Source organism: Scylla paramamosain, chromosome 39 (assembly GCF_035594125.1).
Source record: "Scylla paramamosain isolate STU-SP2022 chromosome 39, ASM3559412v1, whole genome shotgun sequence".
Taxonomy (NCBI): Eukaryota; Metazoa; Arthropoda; class Malacostraca; order Decapoda; family Portunidae; genus Scylla; species Scylla paramamosain.
The window spans coordinates 12,462,382-12,479,881 of record NC_087189.1 but is presented as its reverse complement, the minus strand read 5'-3'; the positions used below and the strand labels follow the sequence as shown (position 1 = coordinate 12,479,881).

The 17,500-nt window shown below is 41.4% G+C and overlaps 2 protein-coding genes across 4 annotated transcripts in view; one reads left to right on the top strand and one right to left on the bottom strand.

Moving 5' to 3' along the window:
- Nucleotides 1-13,915, top strand: part of LOC135092196 (alpha-(1,3)-fucosyltransferase 7-like) — a 43,735-nt gene extending 29,820 nt beyond the window's left edge. For both annotated transcript variants that reach the window (XM_063990509.1, XM_063990507.1), the window contains exons 2-4: nt 2,554-3,687; nt 5,215-5,357; nt 5,839-13,915. In XM_063990509.1, coding sequence (XP_063846579.1) covers nt 2,578-3,687; nt 5,215-5,357; nt 5,839-6,100 — 1,515 coding nt within the window. In that variant the 5' untranslated portion in view covers nt 2,554-2,577 and the 3' untranslated portion in view covers nt 6,101-13,915. The remainder of the gene's footprint in view (nt 1-2,553; nt 3,688-5,214; nt 5,358-5,838) is intronic.
- Nucleotides 13,916-13,991: 76 nt separating this feature from the next.
- LOC135092197 (WD repeat-containing protein 55-like) overlaps nt 13,992-17,500 on the bottom strand; it is a 16,827-nt gene continuing 13,318 nt past the window's right edge. For both annotated transcript variants that reach the window (XM_063990511.1, XM_063990510.1), the window contains exon 8: nt 13,992-16,641. In XM_063990511.1, coding sequence (XP_063846581.1) covers nt 16,498-16,641 — 144 coding nt within the window. In that variant the 3' untranslated portion in view covers nt 13,992-16,497. The remainder of the gene's footprint in view (nt 16,642-17,500) is intronic.

Below are 17,500 nucleotides of genomic sequence, written 5' to 3'. Positions count from 1 at the left end.
GGCGGGGCGGGGGGTTTAAATATTTTACATATAAAAACAGTTTTGCATGACATTGATAAATAAGGTGTGTATGTACAGACGGCTCCATGCTTGATGAAGCAGCCTTCCTGTCTGTATTGCCAAGAAAAGCGTCACCTCTCACCTGACAGCTGTCACTGGCTACAGCTGCTTTCCCCTCTCCCCCCCAACATCCCCACTCCCTTCCCCAGCAACCATGCTTATACAGTGACAGACAGAGAGAGAGAGAGAGAGAGAGAGAGAGAGAGAGAGAGAGAGAGAGAGAGAGAGAGAGAGAGAGAGAGAGAGAGAGAGAGAGAGAGAGGTGGGAAGGGGGGAATTAGACGGATAGGGTGGGGGTATTAAAAATGTAAAAACAAGGAGGGAATGGGAATGGAATTTATGTGTTAACATGCCTTGAGTTGACATGTGGCGTCAGGTAACAATGAGGGCGGGAAGGCTGCGTCATCACGAAGGGAGCAGTCTGTGTATATACATCAGAAAAGTAAAAGTAGTGAAGCCTGAGCCGTTCATTTCCTGCACAGTGCAAGTCAACACAGCTTTGTCTCTGTCAACATGACCTAAACAAGTTTCTGTTCTTCAGGTAACAATTCAAACTTCTTTTTTTTCACTCTACATTACTTTCTAATTGTTTATTTAAACTGATTTACATAGAAATATGAGGAGCAAGAAAAATATAAATAAAATTCCCCAAAGCAATAAATCACCCTCCTCCCACATCAAAAAAAAACAACAACAAAAAAAAAAAAAAAAAAGGTTGGGTCTAAAAAACATGGATTTTTTCAAACCGTCACATTAACACACACACACACACACACACACACACACACACACACACACACACACACACACACACACACACACACACACACACACAATACAAACCACCTTGTCGAACTCACCCAAAGCAGATAAAGAGGAGACATTAATCTACCTGAATCTCTCTCTCTCTCTCTCTCTCTCTCTCTCTCTCTCTCTCTCTCACACACACACACACACACACGCGCGCGTCGCATTCCCACGCACATCATCATTCGTGTGTTGCATAAATTGACTCGTTGTCGTAATTTTTTTTTTTTTTCGTTCTTTATTCGTTATTTTCTCCGACCATTTATGTGAATAATAACAGCTGACGTCTGCCAGTCTCTATCTTTTTTTGTGTATTTATCTACGTATCTATTTTTTTATATGTCTATCTATCTATCTGTCCATCTACTTATCTACCTATATATTTTTTGTCTATATATGATTGTGTCCCTGTATCTACTATTCGTTTATCTATCTGGCTGTCTATCTGTCTCTATATCCATGTGACTGTGTGTTTATAAGTGTCCATCTATATCTATCCATCTGCTCACCTCCCTATTTACTTAACTGGCTGAAGAGTACCTGCCTGTCTACCAGCCCGTCATTATATCGTTCTGTCTGTCTGTCTTTTCTTCAGTGTTTCATAATTGTCTCCTCTTCATTAGCTTTTGTTAAATTGTTTCGCTGGTATGTAGTTCATTTGACACAGAAGCAATGAACAACAACACGAGCAACAACGATGATGGTGATGATGATAATAATAATAATAACAATAATAATAATAATAATAATAATAATAATAATAATAATAATAATAATAATGATAATATAATAAAGAGAAGAAAAAGATTTGATATCATTCTCATTGCTGTCGTTAGTTACACTGGTAGAGCAAATTTCTTAGTAATACTCAGCAATAAGACGGGAAATTATTGAGAAATAGAGTTATCTTATCATTGAAAGAGAGAGAGAGGAGTGAGAGGGAAGCACATGGCATTCAATGATATGATATCGTTTTCCAGTCTTGAACCACTTAGGAGGATGACGTCACTTACTGCTACTGTGACGTATATGCGAACAATATGAAGCATTTTTTCTTTTACCAACTTCTTTACTTATGCTAATTTTAACTCGTCGAATTTTTACTACGTAGCATAAAGTTATCTTGCTAGCGAAACGGAGGATGCGTAGCCGCCTAGTGAGTGTGCAAAATATTCAAGGGAGTCAACAGTATCAGTCATTTACCAGTCGATCGATCAAGCACTACAAAAGACGTTACGATGTGAACGTAGTCGGTAAACAAATCTTGTCGATAGCAAGCCAAACTTCTCTTCAATCAGGTTATCAGCGTCTGCGGTTATTCACTCCATTATGTCGTCAATAGGAAGAGTTGTGTGTGTGTGTGTGTGTGTGTGTGTGTGTGTGTGTGTGTGTGTGTGTGTGTGTGTGTGTGTGTGTGTGTGTGTGTGTGTGTGAATTAGGTTCTAATGCATTTCATGGTAAGTATTGTCCAATCTACTTTCATTGTTCAAATTCATTGTCTCCGTACAAGCAATAAGGAATGTAACATGCTGGGAGATGCAAGTCAGTGTGTGTGTGTGTGTGTGTGTGTGTGTGTGTGTGTGTGTGTGTGTGTGTGTGTGTGTGTGTGTGTATCACTAACACTGACACTTGGGTTTCTTCCCCCATGCCTGCCTGCCTGTACTGGCGTTGGTGCGATGCGTGCAGGAAGCCAGTGCAGTAAGAGAGACAATGGTGAACGTGTGGCGAACCGTGAGGGCGCTGCGGCTCCACTGGCTGGTGATTCTCTCCGCGTCCGTGTTGTTACTCTTCAACATGCTGCTGTCCATACAGCGGCCCCAGTCACCACACCAGCAGCTCATGCCTTCAGGTGAGATCAGAGGCCCCTGGAGAACCTTCAAGGGTCAGCTGCCAGACGAGGCGCCTCTGGTGCAGAGCGAGTTAAGTTCCGGAGTGAGGGAGGAGGAGAACTCAGCCCGCGAGGTGCTGGACGTGGAGGGCGGCGAGGCGAGGCAGGGCCACAATCCTGACGTGGACGCCGCTAACGAGGTCAACTCAGTGGAGCCAGAAACCAATGTCGGTAGGGAGCTGCCCGCAGGAAACTGGAGGAATCTAACGGCGGAGGAGATCTCCCACATGTCTGTGCTGGGGAGGCGAATGTTCCTGGGGGAACAGGTGGGCACGGTGAGGAAGGACAAGACCTTCACCATTCTCATCTGGAAACACGGGCAGAGGCTGGAGAGGCGCTTCCTTAGGCAGTACGGCAAGGTCATGATGGAGCCCTTCAGAAACTGTTCAGCGCAAAACTGTCGCCTCACCTACGAGGACGCTGCGGTGGCGGACGCTGACGCCATCTTCTTCCACTTGCACCTGACGAAGGGGCCGAAAAGCTTGCCGAATCGGACGCGGCTGGACCAGCGGTGGATCTGGCTGACGGACGAGAGTGCGCACAACACCTTTCTGGTGGCCAAGGAGAGGCGCCTCGAGGCCTACAACGCCTTCTTCAACTGGTCCATGAGCTACAGGATGGACAACGACGTGCCGGTCCCTTACGGCCGCACGCTACCCCTCACGCCGGACGAGGCGGCGGCCTACAAACCTGTCGACTACTTCACCCTCAAGCCCAAGCTGGTGGCCGTGATGGGCTCCAACTGTGGCGGCAGAAACAAGCGATGGGGCTACATCAGGGAGCTGCAGAAGCACATGGCGGTGGACACGTACGGGGGCTGCGGCACCCTCAAGTGTCCGGGTCACTTCACCAAGGACTGCCCCATCCTCGGAGAGTACAAGTTCTACCTCGCATTCGAGAACGCCAACTGTAAGGAGTACATCACCGAGAAGGTGGGTGGCGGGCTGGCGGGGCGGCGGGGTGGGGAAGGGATGGAAGGCCCGTATTCTGAAACGCTCTTCTCTCTCTCACCACGACTGTTTTCAAAGGCCATGATCAGCTAGGTCCTCAAGACACTCCTGTTCATTATGTGAAAAATATTGTTAATCTTCCACTAAAACCATAAAAACATCCTTGAAAACCCGTGTAACTTCAACTAAAACTTTTTAAAAATGTAGTGGAAGTGTGGGGCGGAAGCATTGCAGAATAAGGGTCCAAGACTCGTACAGTTAAGAAGGAAATAGTTATTGTTGTGCTTAGAGTGACCCTTATTATCTGTGCCTATAGCAATTCAGCGTTCTGGACCCCACCGTCTGTGTACAGTACTTCTTCACGCCAGCACGCAAATGTCCCTGGATGTCTCTCCTCGCCACACTTCCTTCTCTCATTTCGTGCTGACCGTGCAACAATTAGTCCTTCTTTCACTTTCTGGGCGACGAATACAACTAACGAAGCCACAATAACAAAAATAGTTCGAACACATACACACACACACACACATTATAGGATGTCCCAAGCCATTCCTAAGAAATTTCAGTTTCGAGAATGGTCTTTGCGACACCACACACTTCCATGCACCACCCATCATAACCATCTATGTTTTCCTCTTATTTCTATAGTCACCATACATTCCCCGCGCACCACAGTCACCACACATCACTATAGCACCTTAAAGTATCGTCTGTACTCACCATACACTCAAGGGAGACGTAATGGTGGAGAGATGAAGCAAATAATGAACAGTAAACACACACGTATCCATTCTTGAAGCGTGGACTGTCGAGTGTTAACCGTTGACTTGAGAGGATTTGTATATTTATTACCTTGATTTTATTTGTATTTTATATATGTATTTTTCGCATTCCTATCGTTAATCATACGAGTTTATTATGGTCATCAAAACGCGGCAGCTTTTTAGTCAATGATTTAATTTGATTGGACGGACGTTCAACCATTGACTTGAAATGAAGCATAAATATCATTATTATTTATTATCATTTTAATATTATAAGCATAACTTTATAATCACAGCTCACTTTTTTTTTCTTATTAATGATGCATGGCACCTATTAGATGTGAAGAGCCCATTTCTTGATTTTTTCTTAATTCATCTTTATTTGTTTATTTATTAATTTATAATAGCGTTTATAGCCTACTCCCATACCTTTAATGAAAATGTTGCTGACTGCTACTACTATTACTACTACTAGTACTACTGCTACTACTACTACTACTACTACTACTACTACTACTACTACTACTACTACTGCTGCTGCTGCTGCTGTTGTTATTACTACTATTACCACAACCATCCTATCTCACTACTGTTACCACTATCACCACCACCACCACCAACAACAACAACAACAGCAACACAGCACTGCCTACCCACTAACCACACACCACCACAGCGGCCCCTAACTAACGCCGCGTGAGAGGAGGGAGGCAGTGGGTGAACCAGCATTCCGTTTTCTTCCCAGGTGTGGTGGAACGCGCTGGAGAAGGGTGCTGTGCCTGTAGTGATGGGAACCAAGGTGGAGGATTACAAGAAAGTGCTTCCACCTCACTCCTTCCTGCACGTGGATGATTTCCCGACCCCGCAGAGCCTCGCCCAGCACCTCATGTAAGAGAGAGAGAGAGAGAGAGAGAGAGAGAGAGAGAGAGAGAGAGAGAGAGAGAGAGAGAGAGAGAGAGAGAGAGACTTTTTCTGTTTTATATTAGTCAAGTTTGATGTCTTCTTTCTGATCGTCTGTTTTTTTTTTCATCACTTTTACTTTTAACACACACACATACACACACACATTCTCTCTCTCTCTCTCTCTCTCTCTCTCTCTCTCTCTCTCTCTCTCTCTCTCTCTCTCTCTCTCTCTCTCTCTATCTATCTATCTATCTATCTACCTGCTTTAAACCATCGCGTAAGTCTAATACACACACACACACACACACACACACACACACACACACACACACGTGGATGAATACAAAAACATTCCTTTATCAACATTCAGTCCATTGACCATATTCAGCCACCCTTCACTGCATACACTAGCACTCACTGAAGAACTTGACACAATTCACATAAACCAACACGTTCCGTTCAACAGATATCTGGGAAGCAACAAGGCGGAGTACAGCAAGTTTCAAGCGTGGCGGACCAAATTTAAAGTGGTGAACGAACACGGCTACTTCCAAACCCCGGTCTTTCACTACTGCCGCATCTGCGAGGCTCTCAACTACAACAGTCAAGAGACCAAAATGTACAACGACCTCGAGAGCTACTGGGGGAAAACTAAATATTGTTACCCGCATGTATGGGAGGAGAAGTTAAAAGCCTATTCTTCCGCCACGTCGAAATCTAAAACGTAAAACTAAGTCCTTCATCCCTTCGTTGTTATTGTTATTCGTACGTACATACATAGTGGTGATCGAGCTGCGCATTCTGAGACAATGTTCTCTCATAAATTGTTTTCAAATGCCACGCAGATTGGTCAGGTTCTTGTAGGTGTTTATTTTATTTTTATTTATTTATTTATTTTTTTCTATTGATGATGTGGAAACCCTGTTAAACCATCACGAGAGTTATCGAAACACCATTGAAAACTCAGCATAACTTCAACTACAACCTCAGAGAGAGAGAGAGAGAGAGAGAGAGAGAGAGAGAGAGAGAGAGAGAGAGAGAGAGAGAGAGAGCAGTAACAATGGCAGGAAATGGAGCAGGTGGAGGGGTGAGAAAGAAATGTGAAGTGAACGTCGAGAAAGGAAGGAAACAATAAGAGGAATTAGATAAACAGATACTGGAAGTGAAAGGTGGAACTCGGGAGCTTAGAATAAACAGAATGAACGGAGTGCAGTGCTGCCATCTAAAAAAAAAAAACAGAGCTGTAAGATTAAAATGGTGTTCGTGGTGCAAAGTTCCACCCTGAATTTTTTATTTTTTTTCTTTACGTAAGTGGCTCACTGGCCAAGGGAAACAAAACCGGAAAAAAAAAAAAAAAATAGGCGCTAGTCCAAAAAGAGACATCAAGAGAATCATCGAAAATTGAAGTATAAGTGTCTTGAAACCTCCCGCTTGAAAGAGTTCAAGTCATAGGAAGAAGAAAGTACAGAAGCAGGCAGGGATTTCCAGAGTTTACAAGAGAAAGGAATGAGTGATTGAGAATACTGGTTGACTCTTGCATTAGAGAGGTGGACAGAATAGGGATGAAGGAAGGAAGAAAGTTTTGTGCAGTGAGGCTGCGGGAGGAGGGGAGGCATGCAGTATAGCATGATCAGAAGAGAAGCTGGCATGGAAATAGTGGTAGAAAATAGCAAGAGATGCAACATTGCGGCGATGAGAGAGAGGCTGAAGACAGTCAGTTAGAGGAGAGGAATTGATAAGACGTAAAGCTTTTGATTCCACCCTGTCCAAAAAAGCGGTATGAGTGGAAACCCCCCCAGACATGTGAAGCATACTCCATACATGTACAGATAAAGCTCCTGTAAAGAGTTAGCAGCTGGGGGAGTGAGAAAAACTGGCGGAGACGACTCAGAACGCTTAACTTCATTGAAGTTGTTTTAGCTAGAGATGAGATGTGAAATTTCCAGTTTAGATTATAAGTAAAGGAAAGACCGAGGATGTTCAGTGTAGAAGAGGGGGACAGTTGAGTGTCATTGAAGAAGAGGGGGATAGTTGTCAGGAGGGTTGTGTCGAGTTGATAGATGGAGGAATTGAGTTTTTTGAGGCATTGAACAATACCAAGTTTGCTCTCCCCTAATCAGAAATTTTGGAGAGATCAGAAGTCAGGCGTTCTGTGGCTTCCCTGCGTGAATTGTTTACCTCCTGAAGGGTTGGACGTCTATGAAAAGACGTGGAAAAGTGCAGGGTGGTATCATCAGCATAGGAGTGGATAGGACAAGAAGTTTGGTTTAGAAGATCATTGATGAATAATAGGAAGAGAATGGATAACAGGACAGAACCCTGAGGAACACCACTGTTAATAGATTTAGGAGAAGAACAGTGACCGTCTACCACAGCAGCAATAGAACGGTCAGAAAGAAAACTTGAGATGGAATTACAGAGAGAAGGATAGAAGCCGTAGGAGGGTAGTTTGGAAATCAAAGCTTTGTGCCAGACTCTATCAAAAGCTTTTGACATGTCCAAAGCAATCCAGAAGATCACTAGTAGAGCGGCCTTGACGGAGGAGGAGGGTGGAGGAGAGGGAGGAACAGGCCATGAATCATCCAAGGTAGAGTTTTTAGCAAAGGTTTGAGCGAAGAGTTCAGCTTTAGAAATAGATATGATAACAGTGGTTGAAATAAAAGAAGGAAAGATGAAGAAGCAAAGTTATTGGTGATATTTTTGACTAGGTGCCAGAAGTCACGAGGGGAGTTAGATCTTGAAAAATTTTAACACTTTCTATTAATGAAGGAGTTTTCGCCTAGTTAGAGAACAGACTTGGCATGGTTCCGGGCAGAAATATAAAGTGCATGAGATTCTGGTGATGGAAGGTTTAAGTACCTTTTGTGGGTCATCTCTCTATCATGTATAGTACGAGAACAGGCTGTGTTAGATCAAGGTTTGGAAGATTTAGGTCGAGAAAAAGAGTGAGGAATGTACGCCTCCATGCCAGACACTATCACTATAACTAAATCAATGTTGCGCCTTGTTCCGACTTAAACGAATATTATCTTCAGTTGAAAAATAAAATAAAATAATGCGTCTCGTTCTGAGCAGAGATATATAGATATATAGATAGATAGATAGATAGATAGATAGATAGATAGATAGATAGATAGATAGATAGAGAGAGAGAGAGAGAGAGAGAGAGAGAGAGAGAGAGAGAGAGAGAGAGAGAGAGAGAGAGAGAGAGAGAGAGAGAGAGAGAGAGAGAGAGATTTTTGGTTATGGTGTGCTGTGATTTGTGATATAAAAAATACGATTGTTGTTAAAAAATATGATTGTGTTGCATGAGGCTAAAGACAGGCTGACCTTGACTGAATTACGGGGTTACTTAAGAACATTAGAATATAAGAAAATAAGGGAAGCTGCAAGAAGCCATCAGGCCTACACGTGGCAGTCTCTGTATGAAATATGTCTACCTATTTCCACCTATCATCTCCATTCATGAATCTGTCTAATCTTCTCTTAAAGCTCCCTAATGACTCAGCACTAATAACTTGATTACTGAGTCCATTGCACTCATCTACCACTCTATCTGAGAACCAGTTCCTTCCTATCTCTTTTTTAAACCTAAATTTTTCAAGCTTGAACCCGATATTTCTTACTCTAGCTTGGTTACTGATCCTAAGAATTTTGCCAACGTCCCCCTTGTTATAACCCTTATACCACTTCAAGACTTCTATCAGGTCCCCTCTTAACTTACGTCTCTCTAAAAAATGTAAATTTAACAGCTTCATTCTCACTTCGTAAGGAATACTCCTCATCCCCTGTTTCCTTTTAGTCATTCTCCTTTGTACTGATTCTAATAGACATGTATTTGCTTCCTTCCCACACGTTTTCATCTTCTGCACATCTGCCAATCTGCTAATTTTCTCAGAGTACTCACACGAGGTTAGGCTAGTGATGGGGCGTGCATTCTGAAACACTTCTGCGCCGCACCACCGCTATTTCCACAGGCTCTTGTTGAACCTTCCTACACGGGATCTTAAGGATGCTTTTAGGTTATAGTGACAGATTAACAAGATTTCAACATTATTATAAGGAGAAACAGTCTTGAGAATCCGGCTAATCATCTCCGTGGTTTTTAAAAATAGTCGTGGGAAGAGAGCGAAGCGTTTCTGAATACAGGCCTGTGAGTAAGGTGCGGTAAGGAGGCGTCTTTTGTAACTGTATTTTCACTGTATCGGATTTGTGGTGCCGTCAATTAATACTGTTTTGTGATTTTTTACTAACTTTGTGTGTGTGTGTGTGTGTGTGTGTGTGTGTGTGTGTGTGTGTGTGTGTGTGTGTGTGTGTGTGTCTGTGCTGATAATGATGTACAGATAAAGAGTAAACATGCATGCTTAAAGATAACGAAACAATGGTTGGTAAAGATAACAAATACAATGTCTGCCACCCTTCCTATATTTTGTGAAACGGCATGACAGCTCACAGTTCACAGACACAGCCGCGTCTTGCCTCAACACGTGGTCGGACACAAGTATTGTTCATGTATATATCCCATGTGTACATTCCAAGGCATTCGGGAACTCATGCAAGGTGTTCCACATGTCGCATTCCCCGCAGTATTATAATTAATCTAATCTTACCATTTTTTATATAATACACTTTGTTAGTTACACTTTAGATCCTTCTGACTTTACAAATCTTACTATTAAGAAGATTTATTGTAGATAGATAATGCAAATAGCTATTCTCATGTTACTTCAAATCTTCAGACTTAGATTTCCTCAATTTACTCATTACACTTGATATAATTCTAACCCTAACATTATCCATATCAACGAACTATGCTATAGATAACCCATCAGTTCTTGCCTAAAACATTTTCTGTTTACTTGCTCCACTTCATATGTACAGTAATTCTAACTTTAGCACTCTATGAAAGGAAAGCACTCCTCTTATACTCTGTGGCATAATAATTCACCAGTCACACCTTTCTAAAGAATACTTTACACTTACACTTTACCTGTTTAAGTACTGACTCGTGATTTCTAACCCTGCCACTGTAAACGTGAAACTGTTGCTTTTTTACTGTGTTCAGCAGCTCACTGATTTTCAAGTGATATACGTACAGTATTATATTGTTATGGCTCACATAGAATGCTGTTCAAAATGAGGATTAACTCTGCAGGAATTCTAACATAACAAGAACATAAGAACATGAAATAACAGAAATTGCAAGAGGCCATCAGGTCTACACGTGGCAGTCCCTGTATGAAACATAACTACCTTTTTCCACCTATCATCACCATCTATAAATTTGTTTAATCTTCTTTTATAGCTCCTTAATGATTCAACACTAACAATCTGATTACTGAGTCCATTCTATTCGTTTGTCACTATATTTAAGAACCAATTCCTTCCCATTTGTTTTAAATCTGTTTCAAGCTTGACGTGGAGGAAAAGACAACACGGAAACAAGAATTGTCAGTACATTCATAAATCTAGCAGAGTGCATGAAGACTTATCCTCTTTTCACTGTGGTCTATCGATTAGCCTTCTCCACTCTCTCTTGTCTAATGCTTCCTCTCCACTGAGGTCCTTCTCTCTCAAGTCGTCCCGTATACAGTCACCCCATCGTCTTCGTGGTTTCCCTCTCCCTCTTACTCCTTCTACCTGTAACTCCATCATCCTCCTACCAACCCATTCTTCATCTCTCCTCATACAGTGTCCATACCGCTGAAGCCTTCTTTCTTGCATCTTCTTTCCCACTTGTGTCACCTTGGCTGTCCCTCTAATTCTCTCGTTCCTGATCTTATTCCTCCTCGTCACTCCCAACATCCATGTCACCATTCTCATCTCTGCCACTTTCATCTTTTTCTTTCTTGTGTTTTCTAAACAGGCCATATCAAGCCACGCATGCCAACCCTACCGACGTGACACGTGATCAGGCGGCAGGTTTCATATTGTCCATTATGCCACAGTTCACACCAGACTTTAACTCTTTCGCTGGCATGGTCGTCCTTCCTTAACCTTCCCAGCACTGTAAAGATTGCTTGCATCGAGACGCGGGAGTGAAATGAGAAAGTGGAAGGTAATTTTGTCTTTTTAAGCTACAAAAATACTGATGAGAACATAGCACAAAAATAGTGTCTAAAAGTTATAATAATTAAAGAAGAAAATTTGTCTAGCAATGTACAGCTTTGGGAGCTACTGTACACAAACTTAAAAAAAACGTCGTTACACACACAGCACAAAACAAACCAATGTTTCCTTTCACACATATCGGCGGCATATCAGTGCCGCTTCCGTTCAGTCCTGTCGAGTCAGTGAAAAAAAAAAAAAATCATTAATTTGAATTTGGGTGACGCAATCACACATGTCCAGCACATTACTGTGTTTTGACTCTCCGTGTCAGTTCCATCTCCGTTTTGATAAGTTGAGTATCGTCGCTACCGATATTTCCCAGTGTTTCACGGACGAGTCTTTTAAGTTTGTCCACAAGAATGCATGATGAACTACTAATTGAAGAGGTTCAGAATCATCCTATTCCACATGATTTGTCACAGCCAAAGTATATGGACAGCAGTCTCAAACAATGTATTTGGAACAACTTTGTTCCATCATCAATGAACTCCTTGTAGAGTGGCAAAGTCTCCTTTACTTTCTCTTCTTCCACGCCTCATGTACCCACTTTTTTTTCGTCAGCTTCTTCCTCTTCATCAAGAATTATGGCAATTATTTGCCAATTCCATGTCTGAAAACATTGCCATCTTGGAAATCACGGATTTCACGTTGTACGGAATCACTACGGATGTGTGTGAACAGACGTCACTGAAGCGTCACGGATCTCAGACGCTGAGCTGCCACGGCAGTGATACGCCACTGATGTGTGTGAATGAGCCTTTGCAATGGACGTACTAAGGGCTTTCTCTCAACCTTAAAAAGTCCTCTGGTGTGCCGACAATCTTATAAACCATTACAATAAAGATCCTCAACAGATCAGAGGACAGTACATTGCAGGGAAATGACAATGTGAGTGCATTGCATTACTCGACTATTGATCGTGACTCTGCATTCTTCACAACTTCACACATATCTTCTACTTGTCTTCCAACGTGATTTCCCCTACAGCCATGAATGAAATGCAGTAGTAGGCAGTATTACCATGGAGAGAGAGAGAGAGAGAGAGAGAGAGAGAGAGAGAGAGAGAGAGAGAGAGAGAGAGAGAGAGAGACTTTTCGTTTACAATACAGCTGCACACAGGATTTTTGTAAAATTAAACAATTGACCATTCCTGCCCCTCCATTGCAACTCCTAACGAGGAGACAGAGGCTAAATAAGTCTTAACCCTTTCACTGCTGTCTGACACACGGATCCTTAATGCCACACTACGGTGGGACATTTCATTTCTTCAGCCGCTATTAAAGCTTCTACTGTCTAGACATTTGAAAATCTAATCTTTTAATACAATTCCCTTTCTTGTAAGTGTTTGTAAAGAGTTTATGCAGTGCTTTTAATTGTGAATTGTTGCATATTGCAGTGAAAGGGTTAAAATATGTATATAAAAAACATACGTAGACAATGGGCAAAATACACAATATAATCTGCTCTTCTGCTCTGACATGTGAAGTGAATGTCCAAGATTGAAGATTTTTTAACAGTGGCACGACACAATATATATATATATATATATATATATATATATATATATATATATATATATATATATATATATATATATATATATATATATATATATATATATATATATATTTTTTATGTTCCAGCCATAGAATGAAGGAAGATGTGAATGGTGTGTGTGTGTGTGTGTGTGTGTGTCACTGTAAAAGTTACTAGTCAGCTCCCTGAATGTGTTGCATGTCATATTATGTTTTAAGGTGTTTGAATTTTCTCCATTTAGTTCCTATATTTTGTCCACAGATGGAAATGATTGATACTACCTAGTGGATTTGTGGTATTGTACTTCAAAGTGTTAAATGCTAGTCATCTCCTCATATCACTACACACACACTATATTTGCATTTCTCATTAAGTTATAATGCTTGTTTTTTTTTTTTTTTTTTTTTTATATGTGTGTGTAGTAAGAGTGTGAATGGTGTGTGTATGACTGTGTGGAGCTGTCTGGGCCATCCTGTGTGGGATTGCCATGCTGGTATATACAGACAGATAGTGTGTGTGTGTGTGTGTGTGTGTGTGTGTGTTGTGATAATATGTTCTACATGTCCATATGAAAAAAAAAAAAAAAAAAAAAAAGAAAGAAAGAAAGAAAGAAAATGATTGGGTGCAAGATACCAGCAGGGACTTGCTCAAGCTATGTCGTGTTTTAACATTAATTCAGTTGTGATTTACACGAAATGAGATCACAGTTGTGGAATCCCATCTGTGTGCCTAATTTTGGTTATGTGTGGGTGTGTGTGTGTGTCACCATAAACATGAAGACATCAGTGTGCACAATGCCACACGTACAATGACATACATGTGACTGGTGACTGGCTACATCTGTGACGTGTGAGTGATGTCAACTTGTCAAGTGCAATAAAGTTTTACACAATATGGACGTGCATTTTCTCCTCATCATTACCTGATCTAAAACTTTTATTTCCGTTCATAACGCTTGGTCAACTGAAGTGCTTGTGTTCTCATTCCATCAGTTTATTTGACAATGCTACAGTATCTCTTTATGGAAGTAAATTTTTACTAAACAAGTTATATACATGAATTTAGAATAATAAAACAATACAATGAGTGATTTTTGGGTGATGATGAACAGCATTTATATACAAGCTCCTCTGGCAGCTAGTGAATGATGTACAAATAAGGGAGATTAGACTTTTCTCAGCTGACTGGCATAGTGCACTGCAATGTAAACCACACAAACTTAAAAAAAGACACTATACGTACAAAATTATAACTACAACAATCAGTATGTATACAAAGTGATGAAACACTGGAACTGAATAAATAATAAAAACAGCTATAATTCAGTGAACTAAAATAGAAAATTAACTGGAAAAGAAAGGCAGGATGAAAAACACCATGCCATTCATTTGCATCAGTCCCATTCATAAATATCATTCATGTCATTCTACCACCTACCTACCTATGCCTAATGCCTGTCCTAAGACCTCCATCCAGGGATTGGTCATTACTGAACTCTATCTATTTCTGCCCACATATTCTTTTCTCACATTTTCTAATCCTCTCACTCTCCTCCTTCCCCTTCCTCTTGTGTATTCTTACACTGTCCTACTTCACTGTGTTCCTCCTTCATTAATAGAGTGACCGTTTCTTCAGCTGTGATGCCATACTCCAACACTGAAGGTATATAGTAAGTACATAATTATATAGTTGGCTCACTCACTGATTATCTAATGCAAATCAATCACAATACTTAATTTTCTTAGATCCAAAGTTATTCTTCTCAGCCAATTTTTCCATACATTTTTTTTCTTTGGTATCATAACAGGTAAATCTTCAGTGTTCTTTCCCAGTACAGCACCAGCAAGGCCTCAGCCAGGTACCCTCAGCAGCGGACTAATGTACCAATGGGAAAACTCTAATCTGGTATAAGGAATGCATGAAAAGAATTGAAAACTGGTGAACTATTCTAACAGCATTAAAAAGTGCTAATCCTCAGGTAAAAAAAACTGACACACACAGTTTTGCATTTTCATCACTCAGGCTTATACCAGGTAAGAGTTTTCTCAGTAGCACCATAAGCTCACCAAAAGGCAGGACTTGCAGCGCACATCACAGAGGCACAGGGCATGGTGAGGGGTAGGGAAAGGTGCTCAGTGACTGATCACACCACACACTATGCCAGGACACACAGTATGTATTTGTATGCATACTTGTCTTGGACAGCAAGTGAGGCCCATGAATAAGGTGACCCTGTCCCTTAAAATACAGAATCATTCCGTATTGAAGAGTGAAATGTTGTGTTCCATTTTGAGCCAATAAGGAATGCCATTTTTTCCATATTTGGTTGTATGAATGAATGAGCAAATGAAATCATTAATTCAAAATCATCATGACCAAATATTGAGTCAAACATATAAACAGATCACAAAAAAATATGAGTTTGTTTGGGGTTGTCGTGTGATAAGTGATCGGTACGTGTTGTGTCGTCTCTCCTTCCACCTCCACCGTCAATGGCTGTCAGCCTGTCTAAGTAGAGGTGGAAAGTGCTGCTGCATTGCCAGGTCTCAGCTCTGCTAGGTAATGCTGAGCAATGGCTATTTCTTCAGGTTCTCTCCACCCTCTTCCCCCTCCAAAGGTGAAGAAGCACAAGAGCCTTCAGAAATATCGACATGAATTAGAAACTGATTATTCATGGCTTCAGTAATATATTACTGAGAACTCAAATGATAATTATGTTCTGAAATACGAGTATATCCTTGCATTTAGTCCAGGTAACCTTAAATTACTCCAAATACTGGGTACTTATGGAAGAACTTAACTTCAAGCCCTGCTGATAGGTAGGTAGGTCTCTTCACTTGCCGTCACTGCTCCAACTTTACTGCATTCTGTATTCTTTTTAAATTGAGGTGGCAACCCTACCCATGAATGTCTAATGATGAGAACAGCTTGTGTATAATGTAATCAAGGATCAGAGGAGACTTGAAGCTTAAACTAAATAATATCCATGTGGATCTGCCTACTGATGTATGGATGCACGATGGTCACCGACAACGTAAGTTTCAAATGAGTACATATTTTCTGTATGTACAGTTAAAAAATGTGCTCATGGGTTACTTGAACAAAAAATTCAAGTACATAACTGATGAAGAATGTGGTGGAGTAAAAAACTTCCCTTTCAGTCTAGTGGCTCACTTTGCTGGACATCTCTGAGTAACCTATGTGTTCATTCTACTGGGTGGGCAATCATTCCACCCAAGTCATCACAAATCTGGATCTGCCAATCAGTTCTTGCCCATTATTCCACTGAGCTGTTATTCCACAGGCTAAGTAACCAACAACTTCACTTCCCAATCACCCCATTAACTATTCCATCAGGCAATAACTGCACCGGCCAAGACACACACCACCAGATTTGGAGGCCACTCTGTACCATCTCACTAACCAGTATCCATCTGTCACTCTATTCCCTTGGCCGGTCACAGTTGGTCTGGTTCTCTTAGTCTGAGGTGTGGGATGGGCCGGCCACGGGACCCCCCTCATCATCAGAGTCTGCCACCTCAGGAATGTCACTGAAGAAGTCACAACGGTTTCGCCGCTTGGATGAGGGGAGGTTGTAGTTCCTCTTGCGCTTCTTGCTGCCCTGGAGTGTGGAGGCAGTGGAGAGGAGAGGAATGTGTGTAAAAAAACAGGGCAGGGGGAATAAATGGATCGAGGACAAGTGGAGGAGAGGAAGATGAATGAAAAAAAGTGAGAGGAATGGAGTGATTGAGAGAGAGAGAGAGAGAGAGAGAGAGAGAGAGAGAGAGAGAGAGAGAGAGAGAGAGAGAGAGAGAGAGAGAGAGAGAGAGAGAGAGAGAGAGAGAGAGAGAGAGAGAGAGAGAGAGAGAGAGAGAGAGAGAGAGAGAGAGAGAGAGAGAGAGAGAGAGAGAGAATCTTATCTAAATACAAATAAATTAACTTGCTCCTTTCTCCCTTCGCCATGCAATAAAAGCTTCTTACTTCACTCACTCTACACCAGAGCCAAACACATTCCCACCCATACATACACACACACACACCAATGAACCTGGACATTATTAACCTTTTGTCTGCTATTTGGTACATCTTTCCTTCATTACCAAACACTGAAGCATCTTTACTTGTTCTACAGCTGCCTCTACTCTTTAAACTGGGTAAAAACTGCACAATGTATTCTTTTTCATCCCCTCCTTCCTTGTAAATACTTATTAATATATCACGGATTACTTCTGGTGCTGTTAACTGTCTCGTATCGCAGTGAAAGGGTTAATGCACAGATGTCCTCTCTATACTCACCAGTCAACTGTTTCATGCTGGGTTATGTACCACAATAAGAAAGAAACCATCACACTTTTTTATTCTATTCTTATTACTTTTTTGTAAGAAAGGCAGTGGCTGAGGTCAACAAAAAGAGTGTAAAGAAAAGGCCCACTGTGGTGCCACTCCAAAAGAGATGTCAAAAGGATCACTTGCCAAATAAT